General features: G+C 41.5%; 1 protein-coding gene across 1 annotated transcript in view; it reads left to right on the forward strand.

Moving 5' to 3' along the window:
- GRIK1 (glutamate ionotropic receptor kainate type subunit 1) overlaps nt 1-22,332 on the forward strand; it is a 173,772-nt gene that overhangs the window by 99,074 nt on the left and 52,366 nt on the right. Inside the window, exons 4-7 of the mRNA XM_075101183.1 lie at nt 3,964-4,145; nt 15,935-15,988; nt 17,665-17,838; nt 21,336-21,479. Coding sequence (XP_074957284.1) covers nt 3,964-4,145; nt 15,935-15,988; nt 17,665-17,838; nt 21,336-21,479 — 554 coding nt within the window. The remainder of the gene's footprint in view (nt 1-3,963; nt 4,146-15,934; nt 15,989-17,664; nt 17,839-21,335; nt 21,480-22,332) is intronic.

Genomic DNA, 22,332 nt, shown 5'->3' on the forward strand with positions numbered 1-22,332 from the left:
TCATCTCTTAGTTTTCTCTTTCTGAGATTCTCATTGTACTCATTAATTCCTATAGCTTTCCAATGCTAGGGAAGAATAAGACTCCTAAGAAAATGTATTTATTTTTCAGGTTGAGACTGTGCTCCTTTTTTCCATATTAAGCATGATCTACGTTATGTTCAGAGTCCCCAGGCCATAATCAGACTTCATTCTGATTATTAATCCCTCTTTATTTTTCATCAAGGTGTTAAAAAAGAGTTTATACCCAGTGAAATGCCTTTGCATAAGGCAAAAAATTGTTTCCTGAAGTTTAAAGATGATCTAATGAAGCCTTGCAATAGACTGAATGGTACATCAAGCATGCATTTCCCAAACTTAGGTACCATAAATCATGATTTATCTTTCCACATGCTGCAACTAGGTAGACATATTCTTCTCTGGTTTAATTTAGTGGTTTGTGATATATCCCTTCCATTATCTCACTTTTGCTCTCTGTTATTTGGCACATTGATCTGTAACAGATGTATGACTTTGTCTCTGGTCTCAACAACTCAAGCAAAAGGAATAACATTGCCTTCAGTGCAGGTTTGACTCTGCTTTTGATCTGTCTTCTCTGAATTCAATAATCACCTGGTCTAGTGGAACGTGCACCTGCCTGTGGCAGGGGGTTGGAACTAGATGATCTTTAAGGTCCTTTCTAACCCAAATCATTCTATGATTCTATGATTTTAACCTAGCAGGTGCTGAGAAGGGCAACTACATCAAATTCTTCATCTTCTGTAAGAATCCCTGACTTTCCCCAAATGTTAGCCTGCTCTCCAGCATTTGTTTAAGACTCAGGGGAACCAAGTCTTTTCATCATATCAGTTCAATTAGTTTGCACAGGGCAGCATTTGCGTTCTTACCAAATTTGCTTTCTTTGAACTTGTGGTTGCAAAAGACATATAACTTTGCTACCCCCAACACAATTTTCTAATAAAAAGGAGTACTTTCTCCCAAAGCAATAAAAGCATTCCTTCCATTTTAAGTCTGGTTGAATTACATATACATATTTTTTATAATTAAAAGAAAAAAAAGTGAAGTGGGGAGGTGAAAACTCTACTGACATACACTACCACGTGTACTGCCGATGTGTATGATTACTTGCCTGCTGGAACACTGTGTTTGTGTTAGGCATGTTTGAACTCCTAAATATGTCACATAGAACTTGCAATAGCTCTAGATGTCATGAAATGAGATGAAATATTCAAAGACTTTCACATATTTTAACATTTTACTCAAGTGTTAGAGCAAACCATGTCTCTTCAATAGTTGAAGTTGGGAATCCAACCCCAAAGCTTACTGCATCCATCAAGGTTAGAGACCACAAGATACTTCCTCGACAATAGAGAAAATTCCCAACCCAGTTTCAAAAGGAAAAGGAGAAAGTGTTTAGATATCTTGGTAAAAGGCAGCAGAATCCAGACAGTAGGCCAAGAAAGTTAGTGAAATGAGTCTGGTTTCCATCTTTATAGATTTTTTTTTTAAGCCCTAAATTGAAACTTTCCTCTCAATAGTACTGGCTAACACTTTCTTCCAGGCCCTTCACAATTCATGTTCAGCCACCACAGCTTCCGTCTGTGGACTCTACATCCTTCCCACTCAAGTTCCTGCTCTGCCACAGTCCTGTGTCACTGTTCAGGTCTCATCATTCACTTTGCAGCAATGGTGCTGATGTCCAGGATATGTCACTTCTGAGCCCTTCCCAGCTTGGCTGCTACTTCCTTCCCAACCTCATGGGCAGTTGTGATGCCTCCTGCCTGTTGCAGGCTGAGCTCCAGATGGTCTCACCAAGTGAGAGAAAGGTGACTGCCTTAAGCACCGCACTTGCACAGGCCTTCCCCACTCTCTCCAGGAGTCAGACAAAGCCCCTCACATTTAAGATTTGTCCCAAATCAAGACTTGGTGGTATCATGTCCAAGGGTTTGGATTTGTTGAGGAAGAGGAAGGAGAGCACTGATGGTTCTTCCCCTGTGCTATTAATTATGCTGGTAGTCAGCTGATTCAGGCTTTTGCCTGGTCCTCCAGAAAAATAATGGCTGTTCTTTTCACTGTTTCTTTGGTTTCTTCAGCACACTGTAGCTAGGCTTTACCTTCACTTCTTGCAGCAGTAGGAAGTGGTGGGAAGTGCAAGGTCCAATTCTCATGTGACTGAAGTAGAAATTTTAAGGCACACAGCATTTTCCTTCCCCAAAAAAGGAGATGGAGCTGAGTGGGAAAATCTTTTTCTCCTGCTCTTCGCCGCGCTTGCACTTAGGTACTTTTTGTTGCTGGGAAGAGAAACAACAGTATCCAGTCTGAGGTTGTGGATAAAATGCAAGATTCCCTGCGTGCTGGGCTCTTCCTCCCAAATCTCGGTTTTCCCTCATAGAGCCACCGTTCATTATAGTGGCCAAGACACTGCAGTCAAGGGCTTAACACTTGAGTGCACGGTACAACCAAGCTACAGCTTTACAGCCAGATGACATAAACTTGCCTACTTGTTAGTCAGTGTTGGAAGCATGTGCCCCATTCTCATAATAATGAGCTCAAATTGTTTCATATTTATACAGGCTGGCTTCCAGCCAGGCTCCAATCTCACAGCGCATGCAGTAATTTACATTTGAATACTCATAATGCTTAATATTCTGAATTGATTGTTGATACTTGCAAACCTGCAAAGAACAGACCCAGCATTGCAGGCGGAGGGAAAGATTAGTTTTTTCAAAACACATTGCCAGTACTTGAGTGAAAGCCAACAGCCCTCAACATAGCAATCACTCGCTAACCTCAGAAGAAATAGGGATGCTTCATCCTGCCTTACACGTACCATTGGAACATTTAACCAAGGACGTTCATGCGCAAGACAAATATATACCCACTCCCAGCAGGAGAGCCATGAGTTTTTTCATATTATTAATGTGTTTGATTTTTGTTCAAGAAGTGCTTCTTGCCTCTATTCTCTCTCTTTATGGATATTTTTAAGACAGCCTTTTACTTTCACTCAGCAGGAGATCATGAGTTTTTTTGTGGGTAAATTACATTCATGGATAATGAGAAAGAGACTGTAATCACACACCTCAAAGAACTCTTAACTATCTTACTTAGGTTCTGGAGGCAGTACAAATTACATAGGAGTGCTGAATTAGCTAGTAGAATTGCACTGTGTTTAAATACTTGGACAAATCTTCAAAAGGTTGAGCTCCACTGACTTCAAATAAGCTGTGTAAATCTGTAGCACCCAAAAATATAGTATTAGAAATCATGTTCCTGTCTTTACAGACACAGAGCTGGATCTCAGAATATTTTAGTTCTTTGTAAGATCTCAGACTTGCTGAGTCACCTTATACAAGCCACTATGGCTTCAGGTTTTTTGTCTCTAAAGTGATGATATGAAAAATTTAAGGTTCCTCCTCCAGGGTATTGCAATGTATAATGAAATGAGGACAATGAGCACTATATGGATGGCTATTAAGAATAATTTTTGATAAGTGCCACTCAGGCTAACCACTGGCTTCTATGTGAGCCACAACGGAGGTGCTGACCAAAGAACATTTTTCTCCCTCTAACTCCCCTCACCTGCTCATGCTTGACATTAGGCAAGAAAGTTAGTAAGGTTTCTTCAATTCTATGCTCTTGTTATTTCAATATTAAACAACAATTTGCTGGCAAGGAAGAAGCATTATATCATTTCTGCAATAAACTGTATCAATATAACATCAACAAAAACATACCCTATAGTCAACCAATTAAAAATGCATTTCAGAATATTTAGGTGTTGAAGGTAAGTGTAACTATGAAAAGGAAAAGCCATAACAATATTAGTTAGGAGGCTGGCAAATATGAAGCTAACAACTACACTCTGAGTATGCGAAATATGTTGGGACAGATAAGACACCCTGTTAAGTGACAGCAAATACCCATTGTACAAAATGGTTAGTTGTATAATTGCATATAATTTTTCAGGTCTAATTCGCCTCCAAGAGCTCATCAAAGCCCCTTCTCGATACAACATTAAAATCAAAATTCGCCAACTGCCCTCTGGGAATAAAGATGCCAGGCCTTTACTCAAGGAGATGAAGAAAGGCAAGGAATTCTATGTGATATTTGATTGCTCACATGAAACAGCAGCAGAAATCCTTAAGCAGGTAAGGAGAAGGAGGTGAAAAAGTACAACATTTTGTATCCTGAAAGTTGTCAGCCTTCTGGTTTTCATTTTCTGGGAAACACTAAAACTAAATGCTTTTACCAATTAGCCCATAGGCTTGTTAATACAAGGGACAGCAGTTGTTACAGAACATGCAACAGCATCTGAGCACTCCACAAAACTTCAGGGCTTCATAGAGCCATAAGGACCAGCAGCAATACTGATGTCTGTGGAGAAGCCCATATATATCCTGCAGAAGGAAAAATGCATTTCTTTTTAATACTTCGGGTTCTGCTTGACTAGGAAGATTGTCACATTTATTTTAGCTTGTCCTGGTTTAATCAATAGAGTTTTGGTGTCTTCCCCACAAAAAAACCAGAAAGAACCCATTTTGGAGTGCTTAGGGAGCGGCTCACGTTGAGCTATTGCCTCCACAGAGGCTGCACATCAGGCTCAGCGCTGACCTACAGTAACAACAGGGCATTAATCCACTGCAGACAAGAGCATAACTCTGCATTCACATCCCTGTAACAAAGCAAGATTTGGTCTGCTGGCACTACCTCATTACATTTTAAACCCTGGTACAGCAAGAAGATAGAACGAAGACAGTACCAGAAGAAAAACACATAGTTTAAACAGGAAGAGAGGCTAATGTGCAACGCTTGACATAGTCCTGACCTAAGTGTGAGAGTTGGACAGCCACACAAGGCAAGGACAAACACCATAAAGCCTGATGTTAATGGGCTGGGACATTACCAGGGGCACTCAAAGAGTGGTGTAAATTAGAATTTACTGTTGTCACTTGCTATATATTTCTAGACCATCAAAGTCTAAAGCACCGGCTCCTGCAATTCATTGGCCTATAGCCATTAACTCCAAGCAAGTAATGCATTGTGAATGTCATTTCCCTTTTTACTGCAATTGTAGGTATGAGGGGTGGTTGTTTTTACTGTCAGTCAGTCTGATGGGAAACACTGATCTCAGAAGACCACCAGAGAGGTCCCACTGATCTAAATGCACACATATGAGCTGTCCCATAGAGGTTAAATCTTATGCTTTCATCCCAGAATGAAATATTTAAGTTATGCAGAGTAGCATCCTGTATCAAAGTAAGTAAGACAACTTACTGGTTGCATTAGTCTGGGGAGCCTGAAACCATCCACTCCGCACTGGAGAATCTTGATCCTGTGAATACAGACATGCAGGATGGTGTCCTAAACAAGATGCACTACAGCTGAGAGCAGAACACAAGTTCCTGTGAGCTAGTAGGGTTAGATTGACTGCTCTCAGGAAAGTTGGCCTGTACTAAATTTAAGGATTTTCTTGGTGTAAGTCATATATTTAAGCTACAGCAGGGCCAGATGCAGGCATGATGTTGAGAATGTGAGGGAGGAGCAAGAGGAGTGTGTGCAATCACACAGCTGCTCTCTCACATGATGGGGAGTGCGTTGAAGCAAGTGGCATTAATTGGCAAGGAGGGTGGACAGGAGAGCTGCTTTGCCCTTACTCTGCTCCCTGTAAGGCTGTCCAAAAGCATTAAAACGCGACAGAAGGAACAAGATGCTCCAAAATCAGATTTGTGAGGGAAGAGTTAAACTGACAACACAAATTTTAAGGGATCTGCAAGAAAAAAGTACAGATGTCTGGCACACTGCAGGAGGTTCAAAGCTTCAAATATACCAGGCTCAGTATGAAAAAAAAAAATAACCTTAATGTCAAAAGAAGAAGAGGAAGTGCTAAAAGATGCACTTAGACAGGGCAAAATGGCAGAACAGTTTGTGTGGGAAATGGATCAGGGAGACAACTGACAGGCTGCAGGCACAGATAATGCTCTCCCATGCCTCAGGAACTCAGAGAAGGATGGTGAATGGCAGTGTGGGAGAAAACAGGAAAATTAAGAGAGGTACACCTGTGGGTCAAAGCTGCAGGAAAGGAAACAACATAAATATAAGCTAGAAAGAAAGGGAAAATGGCTTTTATACAAGATAGCTCTGTGGCTGAATCTAAATGCTGGCAGCAGTAACTCAGGTATTGAAGGTCCTCACTGTCAAAGGCAGCTGTGAAATGTGAAGCTGCGGAGGGCTTTGAATTCAGATAGAACTCATCTGACTGTAGGTTAGCTACATGAAGTACCATGGTTCACATTCTCATCATTGCACACCTAAACCTCCATATAATTTTACACTGAATGAAAACAAGGTATTAAAGAGAATACTATAGAAATTATTTTAAGAAAAGTCTGCAGTATTAGTAGGGAATATTTTTGACTTTTTAAATGATCCAATAGATATTATGGGAAAAAGTCATATGGTTAAATTATATAAGATTTCCAATAGAAGTAGTCAACAGTCATCTAAACCTGTCCCCAAAGCAACAAATTCTTGTCTGCCTACTGTATTTACAATAACGTAGTAGATGTTTAGTAACCCATGCAGGAGAAGGTAAATAGAGGCAGTGGAGATTTGTAGCGGCTTGGGTTGCAGAGGGTATTTTACAGAATGAAAACACAGCAAGGTCACACAGGGACATATCCACCATTGCTTATGCTCAGTTTTTGTGTCGTGTTCACCCTCCAAGCCTGCACAGGTTTCCCCCCAAAAGTTTTGCACAAAGGTTGCATTTCTCCACCTCCAAGCCCTTGGGCCCACTGGTGCCCCCTCTGCACCAGGATCTGCTCCGTCTCCTGTGGACAATCCCCTAGCACAGGCAGGCGACATCCCTCACCTCCTTCAAGCCTCACCTATGCTGAGAAAAAGACAAACAGCCACCTCTCACATGCTCTGGCATTCCACCAGCAGCATTTCTGCTGCCAGCCTGCCTCTGAGCTGAAGGCACAGGCAGGGCAGAAAAGCTGCTGCCCTTCTTCCAGCAGTGCCTGTGCCACTGGGGGTTGGCAGCAGCAGCAATGGCTCTGCAAGCAGGGGCCACTCATGCCAGTGCTCAGGGGGCACTGGCTGTGGCACGGCTTTTTACCCAGGAAGGGAGGGCAAGGGATGCCCAAAAGTTATTTCTGGGAGAGAAAGGATTAGCACATCCAGAATTATGTCCTGAAAGAGTTGGCATATGGAGCTGTATTTGGGAGTGTGGAGGTGCCTGACCCTGCCGCATTACTGGGCTGTGGGACTAGGGGAGGTGACCTCTTTGCTTGCCTCCTTCCACCTTTTGTTTGCAAAACAGCACAAAAGACATTTCTTCTCTTAAACAAGACTATCTTTTGCTTATTTATAGCTTCAGCTAAAATACCATTGTGCCACACTTCTTCCTTGTGCACAACACAAGCAGGCAAATCAATAACCTAATTTAAACAAAATAGAAAGCCTGCACACAGCTGAATAACCTATTCCCTAAACTCACACATTTCCCCTTCTCTCTGACATTCTGCAGAGAGCTCAGGCTTTCACAGTCCCCTACCAGCTTAATGATGCCTGGCCCTCTCCTCACTCAGATCTGGAAGCAGCAAGAGGAAAATTTGATTATTAATTGCTGCCTTTTGCAATAGTCACTTTGAATTTTCTATCCCTGTTCCCTCACAAGGGTTGATAACCCCATGCGACAGGCGTACAGCAGCTAAGGGAGTTTTCCAGCTTGGTAGCCTGTACCAGGTAACCACCCAGACCAGCAGCTCCGCTGCCTGATGTGACCTACTCCACAGGGATCAGGATATTCTGAAATTACTTGAACTGGGAGGTTATGCCAGCAGGGTTTTCATACAAGACATACCACACCAGCAGAGCTGATGGAAAAAGTTGCAGCAGGTCTGCCACTCCCATAGTCTACTTGAGCATCTTGGCTGCTGGAGCTTTAAAGCTCATGAAAACTGAACAAATCATCTGACAAGGAGCGATATCTAGTAGAGAATTAGATACCAAAAGCAGGAGCTAGGCGCAGCTGTGGCTTCTTAGGGTAAAACTGTAATCTCCAAAGTCCTGCTCACGGTCTTCTTAAACTCTGTAGGAGCCTCCCTGTTTGACTTCAGCATTGCCTGTCCTGCTGAGCTCTGAGGGTGTCTAACACCTCTCCTTCAAAGCCTAAAAATAGATATCCCTAAAAGGGTGTGAGATAATAATGCACCCTCCAAACTTGTAAAAGACAAGCAGGACTGAGTCCCTTACCCAAGGAAGTTGAAAACTCTTAAGGAAAAATCTGGTAGTTACAACATTTACCTGGAACGTTTTGTGGACAGAGATCTGGTGCTCTGCCTATACTAGGTAAGCAATCCGACAAGTTAGTTAAATCTAGCCATTGCAAATCACAATCTGTTTTATTCACAAATCTTCCAATATAACCTACATGTACTCTATTTAGTCTGATATTGCCTTTTTGTATGACGAATTTAGTTCAAGAGGTCAATTTGTTATGGTTAAACTTCAATTTATTCTCCTAACACACCAGTAGTTGGCACAGATTTTACTGCTAGGCAAACTCTTCTCTCATAAATTGTATTGCAACTAGCCTTAAATTATCTGCTCCTTCCTCCACACCTCTGAAATAAATTTTATTAAATGTACTGTTTATTTAATCAGGTTTAGGATGCTCAGAGCATTTTATAAAGAATTCTATGTTCACTTTTGCTATGTGACAGACAAAGAGCAAAATAATTAATTCTGTTCCTATAGAAGTACAAAGACCAAGTGTCACCATAGTATACACTCCAGGTACAATAATAAATGTGAGAATATAAAACTTCAGTTCCTGTGTATGCTCCTTCTAGTAACTTGACAGGTAGGCTGAAGCCCACTCTCTTCTAAGAAAAGGCAGGATTAGCTCTGTTCTCACTGCAGTTAGAGAAATACCAGTGGCAGATTGCCCCAGATGCCCCCAAGGCCCAGGGTGAGAAGCAGGGACATACTCACGTCATCGGTTCTCTTCTCTCTTATTGAGTTTATAAAGGGGTTGTTGATGGAAAATCATCCTGTTCTGGCCACCTGGTTACTGCTGAATGGCATCACATAGCGAGAACGTTGGTCTCTAGGGCATGCATGGGTTAAGACATCAGTAAAGACCATGGGCACTGAAATGGTGTGGTATTCAGAGGTAATTCATCCTGAAATCTGGCAGTGCTTCAGCTCCCAAATCCAAATGTGGGTGTCTGTAAAAGTAGATGTGGCCATTGCCTTTGAAGTTTTATTCTGATACAGCAGCACAGGCTATAAATCAGAGTACAGTCTTTTGGGACCCTTGCTGTATAACATCATAGCCGCACTATGCCGAGACCTCTGCTTCTCTGTTCTTGTTAGCTGTGCTGTCTAGCTGAAAGATAAACTAGTTACATAAACTCAGTGGAATGCCATCCATGCTACATCTTGCACATGTACTCGTTCCTTGTTTCCTTGGAAGATTCACTGGTTGGTGCAAATGCAAGTAAACTTTCAAACTGAAAGAGTGCTTTCAGTCTTGGTACTGTGAGTTGATGTCCTTGCTGGAGTCTGAAAGGTAATGCTGCTGCCCTAGCTCCCTGGGAACTCTTCAGGAAGCAGAAGGAGCCAACCACAGCTGACTGGGACCCTGGGCCAACATATTTTTCCTGCCCTATTGCTATGGCTCTTGCTTCCAGCTGGACTTGCTTCCAATACTAGCAAAGTATTTATATATCTTGTTTCTTGACATGACTGATGCCCATGTTGGAGGAACTCTATATCACTCCAGCTGGACCGCTGTTGTGACAGAGTGGGATGCAGATTTCCAGTGAGTTAAGTCATGTCCAAGTAAAGCTGTCTATACAGAGTCCAGGGAAGCACTGTGAGAACAATATAAACCTTTTATATTGAACACTTAAGAGACAGAGAGAGGGGCTTTTATTCATTATGGTATATCTTGCTGATCTTAGAAGAGTTGTGGTACTAATTCATTGGATAATGAAATGCTTTCCTTTAATGGTCATGAAATTAAATAATAGCATAGGTGAGGAAAATGCAAAGTGAAAGCAAGCAAAGTATTTGATGCAGTTCCCACTAATATGCTTCACTGTCATTCTGGGTTCAACCTGCCTTGAAGGAAGACTGACACTAGCTCTAAATGAGGCGGTGATGTTTTTACAAGACAAACAGCTGCAGGTTGGAGCCGGGATATGATGCAAGCTAGGAACAGGACACACAAAGAGATTTACAGACATAAGAGAATATTTTTATGGAGTTTCTGTTAGCTTGCCATATATATATTTTACCACTGATACTTTTTCAGATTCACATTGCAGTTCACAACCCACAGCTAAAAGTACAGGTCTGTGAAAGACAAGGCCCAAAATTCCAATATGAAATGGATGATTAAAGATGGAAGTCTCTTTATCTTACTTGCCAAGATAATCCATAATCCAATGTGAATTTGGCTGAAGAACAGGTTTTATACAGGGTAGGATGGGTAGGAGATCTACAAGGAGAATAGAGAATATTTTAGCCTGGTTTCACAAGTTTACATTCATCAAAGTTCCACAGTAAGTAAAAGCTGTTATTATTTAAATAGGACATTTATATCAGATGTATAATTATTTAAATAGTTACATGCAAAGTTATTTAAATAGAAACGTGCAATGAAATCTCATTCTAGTTTCTTATGGGCAGCTATATATACATAAACTAATCTCATTGCCTTCCCTTCTCTCTTCTGGGCTGCTGTGCTCATTTTCTCTAGTGGGGAGGACATTTGCTCTGTGGGAAGAGCCTGTGCAGCTGCTTTGCAAGGTGCTTCAGAGGTGTCCCAATCTGAAAGGAGTCTTTGCTCTTAACATGCTTTTATTACTGTCTCACTCCTGGTAGTTCCTAGAAGCTGCTTCCCCTGTATCTGCTGTGTTGCAAACACACAGCAGAAGTTGAGTCCTTGCAACTCTTCTATTTACACCAATAGGATCATACAAGACATTAATGCTTTGGGGTCTCCAGCATGACACTCAGCATTCCTCTTGCTTTTGCTTTAACTTGTCTTCATCTACTGTTTTCCTAATACCATCCATCAGAGTGGGCATTTGGTACTGTCATTAAATTGCCATTTATTGAGAATTTTACTTAGTGACCATGTTACCCTAAATCATAAATAAGTTATTATTACAAAGTCTTTACAATCCATGAATAAAAAGCACCCTATTTAGGTCAATCTACATATCTAACTCACTTGTCACAGTGATGTCTAAGTGCTATATATCATCATCCTTATACTATCATCCTTAACTAATTATCATCCTTAATGAGTGTTAGAGAGAAGGAGAACCAGTTAAGGCGGTTCCTGTAACTAGTGCTAAGTGAAAAGGCAGAGCTAGTGGCAGATCAGGGCCCAGCCTGGGACAGATCCAACACCAGCTCTTTTCTCTTAACCAGACAAGGACATTATTAACATGTGTGTGCCACTTACAAGCTCCCTTCCAGCTGTCTGTATCTTCATATCTTAACTGAGTCATCGTTGATACAGAAAATAGAAAAGTGACATGTTGATTAAGCTTTCCTGGGCTGCTGCAATAATTTCTTTGGAAGAATTTCAGCAAGCATCTCTCATGGAGCCCTTGGGTACAGGGTCCTTGGCAAACCAAGGGCACCCTTCCAGCAGTTGCTATCATGAGCCTGTGTCTTGGTTATGGCAGATAACATTACTGGCTGAACCTCGCTTTTTAACTTTTTCCACACAATTGGCCTTTAGTTTTCAGGAGTTTGGGTTCTGGTTTGGTATTTTTCTTGTTTTTTGTTTCTTTTCAAAGACAATCCTGTAGCATGACTTTGGAAATCATTATTATTCACAGGTATGTGTGTGTCCAGCCAGCTCTGTTTATAGCGCATTACTTGGGAATCAATATGTCATAAAAAGTTTCAATCAAAAATGTGTTCAGGAGGCAAACACTCCTCTCAGGCTACTACCCTCAGATTTGTGGGGCAGGCAATACCCAGGCTACCTTGGATTATCATAGAATCATAGAATTATAGAATGTCTTGAGTTGGAAGGGACCCACAAAGATCATTGAGTCCAACTCCTGTCCTTGCACAGGACAACCCCAGAATTCACACCATGTGTCTGAGGGCATTGTCCAAATGCTTCCTGAATAGTGTCAGGCTTGGCACCATGACTACCTCCTTGGGAAGCCTGTTCTAGTGCTATTTACACAGGATTAACTAGCTGGTTACCCAGTAGCAGTGTAGCTGCAACAACACAAGCTAGGCAATGCTTCCCAAACATCCAGGCTACACACTTCGTAATCATTCTCATTAATATACCTGTCTAGTTTATGCAAAATTGTGTTTTAAGGCATTATATGGCTTAACATTGTCCCGGTTTTCCATTGTCTTACTATTTCTACACAGGCAGATTGCAGTTTATATCTTCTGATAACAAAAGTGCAATGACTTGATGTCAGCCATTCCATCTCAAGCTAGAATTAAAACTAATGAATCAGTAATTTAAATCTGGGTATTTGTATCCTCCTATTTACACTTATTAGTATGAATTCACTTTCATACTAACTTAACACCATGGACTAAATGCAAACTTCCTGTAGAAAACCAAATAAATTTAGGCATACAGATGATTACCTGGGCTCCAACCACATTTGTATAACCTAACAGCTGGTCTGTACCCCATATGAAGCAACTGGGTTATTTCAATACAGTTTCAACTCAAAAGAGACCTGTATCATTACTGAGTTACTGAATGCTTTCTTTGCTTTGGACTTCACTGCTAAGGCATCCAAGCCCCCAGAAGAGAGAGAAGAAAACTGGAGAAAGGAAGACTTACCATCGGTTGAGAAGGATTGGGTCAGAGATCATTTATGCAAACTGGATCATTACAAATCCATTGGCCCTGATGCGAAACACCCATGAGTGCTGAGGGAGCTGGGGGATGTTCTTGCTGAGACACTCTCCATCATCTTTGAAAGGTTGTGGAGGACAGAAGAAGTGCCCAAAGACTGGAGTAAAGCAAACGTCACTCCACTCTTCAAAAAGGGCAAGAAGGAGGACCTGGAAAACTATAGCCCGGTCAGCCTCACCTCCATCCCTGGAAAGGTCATCTCCAGGCATGTAGAGGACAAGGTTATCAGAAATAGTCAGCATGGATTCACCAGTCTTGCTTGACCAACCTGATAGCCTTCTATGATGTCGCGACTGGCTGGGTAGATGAAGGGAGAGCAGTGGATGTTGCCTTCGCATCGAAGGCATTCGACACTGTCTCCCTCTCCCATAGCACTTTCACAGGCAAGCTAAGGAAGTGTGGGTTGGATGAGTGGACAGTAAGGTAGACAGAGAACTGGCTCAACAACATAGCTCAGAGGGTCGTGGTCAATACGGCAGGGTCTGGATGGAGGCCTGTAACTAACGGTGTTCCCCAGGGGTCTGTGCTGGGTTCAGTCCTGTTTAATAGATTAATCAACGACCTGGATGATGGGATAGAGTGTAACCTCAGCAAGTTTGCTGATGATACCAAGCTGGGAGGGGTGGCTGATATGCCAGAAGGCTGTGCTGCCATCCAGCGAGACCTGGACAGGCTGGAGAGCTGCACCGAGGGGAACCTCATGAAATTCAACAAGAGCAAGTGCAAGGTCCTGCACCTGGGGAGGAACAACCCCATGCACCAGTACAGGCTGGGGGCTGACCTGCTGGAAAGTGGCTCTGTTGAGAATGACCTTGGAGTGCTGGTGTACAACAAGTTGACCCTGAACCAGCGATGTGCCCTTGTGGCCAAGAAGGCCAGCAATATTCTGGGCTGCATAAAAAGTAGTGTGGCCAGCAGATCGAGGGAGGTTATCCTCCCCCTCTACTCTGCCCTAGTGAGACCACATTTGGATTACTGCATCCAATTTTGAGCCCCCCACTTTAAGAAGGATGTGGAACTGCTTGAGCAAGTCCAGCGGAGAGCTACCAAGATGAACAGGGGACTGGAGCATCTCCCCTATGAGGAAAGGCTGAGAGACCTGGGTTTGTTCAGCCTGGAGAAAAGATGACTGAGGGGGGATTTCATCAATACTTATAAATATCTAAAGGGTGGGTGTCAAGACAATGGGACTAGACTCTTTTCAGTAGTCCCAACAAGAGGACAAGGGGCAATGGGCACAAGTTGGAACACAGGAAGTTCCACCTGAATATGAGGAAAACTTCTTCACTGTGAGGGTGACAAAGGAGTAGCACAGGCTGCCCAGGGAGGGTGTGGAGTCGCCTTCCCTGGAGACATTCAAAACCCACCTGGATGCGGTGCAGTGCCCCCTGCTCTAGGTGTGCCTGCTCAAGCAGGGGGGTTGGACAAGATGGTCTCCAGAGGTCCCTTCCAACCCCTGCCATTCTGTGATTCTGTGACTCTGTGATCATAAAAATCCTGACACCTCTTAGACAGAGAAATCCAGCAGCTCCAGCAGAGTAGAACTGAGTCCAGCCAGGTCAGCAGGGAAACACAGCATGTAAAAGTTTCTATTGATGTTACCATATATAATTTTTTGTGTGTAAATAGGGAAGGAACATCAGTCTCCAGGATTGCTAGATTGCTCATTTCTACAGGTAATAAAACAACTCTCAGAAATGGAATAGAAGAGGATTAAAAACAAAATAAGAAATATAAAAGGCAATTTTTACATATAAATTCAGTAGAGCATTTCAGTAAAATACTTGCCTTCTGGCTTGAATTTTAGTAGCTGGAAATAGATTGGTTGTTTGTGATTAACACTGAACTGTTTTTATTATCCACTGCAGCTTAGAAAGTTTAGGCTTTTTCCTTTTTTTTCATGTGAGGAATTGCAATACACAACCACACAACTGATTTTCAGAGGTTTTTGCCATGAAAGAGAATTTTGGCAAGCCAAATCATGCTATTTTCCCGTCTTTCAAATAGTTGTTCAGGCACTGTTACAAGTGTCCAAAAATTCTATTAATAGCAGATGCTTACATTATTGTGATCAAGACTGAATAACATTTAATTTTGGTCTGTGTTACTGTCATGATAGCAAATCCTTCAGTAGTTTCCTAGCTCATAATTCCTCCTCCTCTTCAAAAGATCCCAGACAGGGCAAAACACTTGCATCGTGGTAATAGTGTGCACGGACACAGCGACAAACATAGGTGATGCTGGGCTGAGCATCCTGTTATACACCACCAGGGATGTTTTATTTAAGCATTGCCAACAATTTTTGGTGAGGAGCTGAACATATCCCCTCAAAGCTTCCTGCATCGTGAGGACTGGGAAGAAAACCTTCAGCCTGTTCCACCTGAGGTGGCCAGTCAGTATGCCTTTAAATGCCATCCTTGCCTTGAAGACCTCCTAAATGTCTGAGTCTGGAAAAATAATCCAGACCAGAAATCCTTTCATACCGGTTGTTTTGACAACCTCTTGCAGGCCTGCATTCCCCAGGTGGAACAAAAGGCATTTATAGAAGCTTTTTTCTTCTTGTTTTTCTGGTTTATTTCAGTGAGCACTCACGAGTATCTTGCTCTCACATGGTAATGCAGAATTTGAAAAAAAACACACCTAAGCACTTTTCTCTACAAATTCCATTTTCTGCCAGTAAATTCCTTTGTAACACTTCTAAACTGCAGACTAAAGAACTTCACTTTAAAAAAATCAGTTCCTCATTATCGCTAGTCATTTTTCTTGTCCTAGAATTTTTGCAATCTTTAATCTCTTTCCTGAGCAGAGGTGATAAAAATATAATTTAAATACAATATGGTATTTTTTGTTCCTGAAGAAAAATGTAGGTTTTATTGTAATGAAGTTTTCATAACCTGTAACGTATTGTTCCAGATTAACCCAGGCTTTTCAAAAGACAGTGCAGTACACTGAAAACATCCAGTATAAAGTACATTCACCTTTCAACCTTTCAAACTTTTTCAACAGATTCTCTCCATGGGAATGATGACTGAATACTACCACTACTTTTTTACAACACTGGTAAGGAACATTAAATATTTTGGGATGACTTTTCTCTGTTACAGAAAAGACAACCAAAAATTTACACTTTTTCTAGGAGGTCTTTGCTGCCATTATTCAGGGAAACCATGGAGAATGAGTACTAACACTCCTTCGTAATATCAGGAGTCACAATTTTGTAAAGAAGCTGTTTTGCAGTATCTGTGGGGATGGCTAACACTTCAATACAATGAAAATTAACTGCAGTATTGCGGTAGATCAGAATGAAGCAAAATAATGAATGAATGGCTTTGCAGTGGAGCTGAGAGCAAGCACCACGGGTGGTGTGGTTCATCACTAAAATGTTTAATTTCCTTATAATAACACAAAATCACATATGTATAAAATAACTTGGGAAATTTTATAGTAAAGAAAAAAAACTGAATTTTTTTATGGTATGGATTTAGAAATACTTATTTCAGCACATTTTCCCTATATTTTAACTTATATGCTATATATAAATATAACTCAATCCATGCTTAAGGTCCATTTGCATTGTATACTAGAAAAACAGCAAAGAACCAATATTGCTAGAACAATCCAAGAGGGCTGGATTGTGTCTGTTCATGTGCACCAGCTTATTCTTTATTTCCTTTCCATATAAAATTTTATGTGGAAGTGAAAAATTGTTTTGAATCCAATAGTCAATTCATTAGTCAGAAAAGACTCTCTAGCTGATTGGAACTTGAAGTATTAGCTTGAAATTGTTCTCTCTGAGCCTGTTTTAACATGAAGGAAGATGTGAAAACTTAAGATTTACTGTGGAACTTACAGTTTTATACAATAGCAGTGAATCTAACAGAAAACAGTAACCACCATCAACGGTATGCATGAGATAGGATAGGGCAGTAAGCAGTGCTGGTGGTATCTCAGCGTTGTGGTATTGTAAATGTCGACATTTTGGTGGTTACTGTGGTATTAAACCATGACCAATGCATTTGTCATTTTACGTGCCTGCTGGGATCAGCAAAACGTTGTTTTGAAAAACAGCCTTCAGGCTTTGAAAAGCAGTTATCATATTTCCATTGCCTGATAAATACAGCTGTGGAACGTGCCACACAATTATATCACTTAGAATATCCATTATTTTCCTGCCCTGTAAATACCAAGCACTGAAGCGCATGGACTTACTGTGCACTGGCCTGACACGTCCATTAGACATACTGGCAGCAAGTCACCTGAAGGAGGCAAAGCAGGAGAAAAATGGGATTCATAAGAAGTAAAAGTGTATTGCTCTTAACATCTCTTGGAGTTTTCCTTCCCCAAGTTAAGAAATAAGCTTGACGTTGGCCAGCTAATTCCTCATGTTGGTTTGTCAGAGCTGTAACACGGATAGAGGACTACTATAAATAAAAATTAGATACTGCTGTGCAGATTGGTTGCAAAATAATGTTGTTGTGGGGAACCGATTTTTACGTTCCAACAAAGCAGATATGCGGTTTGTCATAAATTTCACACAGCTTTGGTTTATTCAGATTTATAACTGAAGTGGTCATGACTAGGCTTTGAGGGCAAGCAGAGCATTCACAGGGTAAAAAAACCAGCACTTGAGCATTGGATTGAAAATCAAATACAATTCTGGCCTAATTGTACCTCCTGACCATTTTGCTTTAAAAATACTACATCTAGTTTTGTTTGTTTTCTTAATGGTGATTTAGGATCTATTTGCATTAGACCTGGAACCCTACAGATACAGCGGAGTAAATATGACAGGGTTTCGCCTGCTCAATGTGGAGAACCCTCAAGTTTCATCAGTCATTGAGAAGTGGTCAATGGAGCGTCTGCAGGCGCCACCAAAACCAGAGACTGGCCTCCTCGATGGCATGATGACAGTAAGTGAACAACCACAATGATGCAGGGTGCCTATGATGAACTTTGCAATGTTATTTTAGCAGATGTGAATTGATCCCATTCCTGCTTTATTTCACAATGCAAATGCTGAAGCAGCATCCCCAAAACAGACTTCCCTTTTACTGCTTCTACCCGAAAGTGCATTTGCCCCGTGAACCAATGTTGTATTCATCTGTGTGACAAACCACTGCTGGGTAGCTCTAGAGATGAGTGACGATTCTCCATCATGGTGCTGTTCAGCTAACGTCATTCATCTTATTGTTGTCAAATGTATATGCTGCTGCCTCATTTCACTAATAATGTTCTGGATGGAGTGAAGAACATAAGAGGAAATAAAAACTTTCCGAGCAGCTATACAATTTATAACCTGCAGGGAAATATATTGTGCATGTGGACAGGTAATAGCATTTTTAAATTGGAAAAGTGTCCTTTCTCTTCATTTCCATCATCTAAAGCAACTCTGGCTTTTAAGATATAATTTAAAGATAAATGAAAGGTATCATGAAGCTAGGAAATTAGGATTTCCTCCCTATCACTCCCCCAGGAAGTAAAGGAAAGAATAGGAACAATTACATGGACAGCATGACTCCATTCAGTTTTGTGGGGTGAAGGGTTGCCATTTTTTTGCAATATAAGATAATGTATCTTATGTACTGAGTAGAGTTTGAAGTGATATCAGATAGACTTTATTGCAGATGATTGCAGGGAAAATTTTGAAACATCCTAACATCCTGAAGAGAAATGCATTATGTGTGCTATCTCTAGCATGTGAAAAAAATGTTGCTTGTTTGGGCAATGCCAATGTGCTCACTCATATGCAAAGCAGGGGAGAAAGCTGTCCCTGGGAACTTCTGATGTGAATACACAAGACCTGCAAGGGTAGCTATTGACCTGCATTCACCCAGCTGTAAAACTAGGAAAAGCAAAGTTCTTACTAGACTGGTATGTTCTCCTTTGTGTCTCCGACTCTTGTCGTCTTGTTTGCATCTGTAAAATCTCTTAGTGTCCTTGATGCTCTGAAACAGCATCAGCACCAAGGAAAGCATCTTCCTAGTTGGCTGTGACCATTTAAATATTCATAGCAAGTTCTGCTTGTTCAGTTTGATGGAGAGCTGCAATACTGTTGTATTTCATTAGACAGTAAGGCTATGACACACTGCACAGTATAAAGAGATCAGGATTATGTGCCCTATTGTTAACCTCAGGATTTCTGCCTTCTGGCTCATGCTATATTGTTTTCCCTGATGTCAGCTTGCGGGAAGTCAGCAGGGCATGACCAAGACAGTTTTAAGTTCATGTCCCACTTTATGCCCAAACTGCACACAGAGGCACAGTTGTTCTAATTAGATCTTTGGGTTTCTTTGCAGTAATCTGAATAGAACATGAAAATCAGAAAAACAAGTTCCAGGACTAACTTTTAGTCCCTTTCTTCTTATGCACAAGTATGGACATTAATGTAGGGCGGTTTGCTTCAGAAAATGAGGTGACTTTTGTTCCTCCATGCAACCACAAGCCCTAAAACAGAACAGCAGTCATTGGAGAAAAAAAAGGCTAAGGGAGATAATATAACCTCCCCGTTGCTGCACAGCAAGATGGATAAGTAACAAGTTACACAAGCACAAGATTCAACAAGCCAAGTCTGGCAATGCTGCCAATGTACAAACTCTGCAGGATACACCACATTACCAAGTAAAAACATCAGTGGTCCCAGACAAGAGCATAAAGTGAGGTGCACAGAAGCATTTTCACCAAGTATCTCCAGTCTCTTGGCCTGGGACACAGGGAGACTGGGACTCCAGTGATCAAGTAAAATTCAATCCTGAATGGACATGTCCCCAGCCTAATGTAAAAGCTGATCTGAGGTCCATTAACATTTATGGGAATCTTTCCATTGATTTTGAGGGATTTTGGACCAGGCCTTTAGCCTCTGGGTCCATTTGGAACAACTATCTGTTTTAAGACACTTGACACTGAGAACAGCTTTTGTTGTCTCCTCCTGCTTGTGGCACCATTTATGCTTTCACTGTGCTCTGATTGTGGGAGCATTGTTTTGGGCAGATCCTGACTAGTGTGTCAGCAGCGATTCCTCATCTGCAGTATACTAAGATTAGTTGATAAATTCAGATCACATTTGATTGCCAGCAAAAACCTCCAGTGCTGATAAGACTGATGCTGCTGTAATTTACTTAGGTAAATGAAGCAGACAAAGAATCAAATCTATTAATTTCCCAAAGGAATTGCATGAGAAAGGAATAAAAAAATGGATTAGCTTTGCAGGTCATATAAATGAGTCCAGTTTCTTATCTGCAGAGTTAGTACTTTTTTTTTTAAGGTCCCTGCTTAATTATTCAGCACCTTTACAAGAAAGGTAAGCACTTCATTTTTTCAGCATTCCTATGCATAAAGCAAAACATGGCCATTCCCACCTCACACATGAGAACACTGAAGTGCAATGCAGGTGAAGGCAAGGTTTTTCTAAAACTTTCCAGTGATAAAGGGTACAGGTTGTATGACCTCTGTTTGAGGCTTACTGGGCATGCTTTTAAACCAACAAACCCATTCTCAAGAGAAACACACATACACAAACAGCATCCAGTAATTTTAGTAATATTTAAGTATCTAAGGCTGTATTCATCTGTCATCTTAGACTACTAGAAGTTAGATGAATAAGTCCAACTTAATCACTAAAAAAGACACCTCAAAAGGACAGCTGACCTCTCTCTAAGACAGCACGGGAGGTATGTTAAGGGAATAGATGTAGCCAAATCTCGTCTGGGCCATTTTACACATTTGTGCCAAAACCCAAGATCCCTGAGGGCAATAGACGCTTAGAAACAGTAGATGCCTGTCCAGTGGGATACCTACCACGTGCTCAGTGGGAATGATTTACCTGGAAAGCAAGGCCTGCTTACCCCATGGGGAAGAAAGGCCCTCAAGTGCCACTAGAAGAGCAGAAATGGGGAGCTAGTATGGGCCCCATGCAGGCAGCCCTCCCACATGCCCCCATGCCAGGTAACCACGATATGCCAACCTGCAGGGTGGGCAGAGATTGGCTTGAGCACCTGCCTGGTGCTTTCAAATGACACACCTGGAGTTACTGAGAGTCTTTGGCAAATCCCATGAGGAAACTTTAAAAGGCTTGGCCCTAAGATGTGCCTGGAGGATGGGACCTGGGCTGCTGTATCACCAGAGGCTTGTTAAAACTCTTCTCCATGCCACAGAGCTACCCATGCACTCCTTCCAGGGCTGGACCCACCAACCTCTCTCTTCCTGTAGCTACCCAATGCTCACCTGGAAATACACTGAAATTAATATAAGCTGTAAAATAGTGGATTTTGTTACACCTCAGGTTTCCATGGGGAACCCAGTAGTGGCTTTTTCCATAACAGCAGCCCAGGGAAATGGTTCTCAGTAGAGAAAAGCAGGGACTGGGCACAAAGATGTACATTAAAGAAAGCCTTTCTGTTTTTTCATGCAGACTGAAGCAGCTCTGATGTACGATGCTGTTTACATGGTAGCAGTGGCCTCCCAGCGTGCCTCCCAAATGACTGTCAGCTCCCTGCAGTGCCACAGACACAAGCCGTGGCGTTTTGGACCCAGATTTATGAATCTGATAAAAGAGGCAAGTGTAGACCATCTGCTTATGGTCAGCATAATGCTTTCTTCTCTACTGTGCTGGCTTGTGTTGTTGCTCCCTGCTCTTTGTCATATGCTATGCTCTGGTTTCTGGGGCTTGGATATCCAATTCTTCCTTACCTTCCTAGCACAGAAACATTGATTTACAGACACAAGGCTGTGGCTTGCATTCTGGTGGAGACTTTATCTGGTCTTTCGAAAAAAGAAACTGCTAAACCCTAGGTGTAATAAAATCTCAGACTAACACACCATAAGACTTCCCAGTTTTTTGGCTCGGTTAATGTTTATTATTGATGTTTATAATTTCTAAAAATATGAGATAACTAACAAAAGAGATTCTAGATAATGAAAGAAAAGTGAGCCTGCAGCTCTTTGTTTCACTACTTAATTCCAATTGTTTTGCAGATTGTTTGATCAGTAGTCAATAGCCAGAAAATATGGCATCCAGTGTTTCTAAGGAAGTAAATTGCTTCATGAAGTCATGAACTATCTCATAAGAATCCAACACTGAGCTAGCTTGATCCACAGATGTTCTAAAAAATACACATTTTAGCCGAAATGCCTTCACTCTTCCAAAAATTCAGTTTTTACTATGAATTTCAAATGGAAACTTTTCCTTTAGGGAAGAGTGTGGAAATGAAAACTGAAAATTATGCAGAGTGCCCTATATATAATTAATCTTTTCCCCCAGCTCTTGTTCATGGCAGCACGATTCCTATCAAAGCCGCATTCTTTAGCACTTCTGTTGGTGAAACAGGACTTGTAGGCTGAGGTACAAGGTAAGTGGTGGCAGCACGTCAGAGCATACACCTGAATCCAGAAATGTAGTAGGAGCAAAC

This window comes from Phalacrocorax aristotelis, chromosome 1 (assembly GCF_949628215.1).
Source record: "Phalacrocorax aristotelis chromosome 1, bGulAri2.1, whole genome shotgun sequence".
Classification (NCBI taxonomy): Eukaryota; Metazoa; Chordata; class Aves; order Suliformes; family Phalacrocoracidae; genus Phalacrocorax; species Phalacrocorax aristotelis.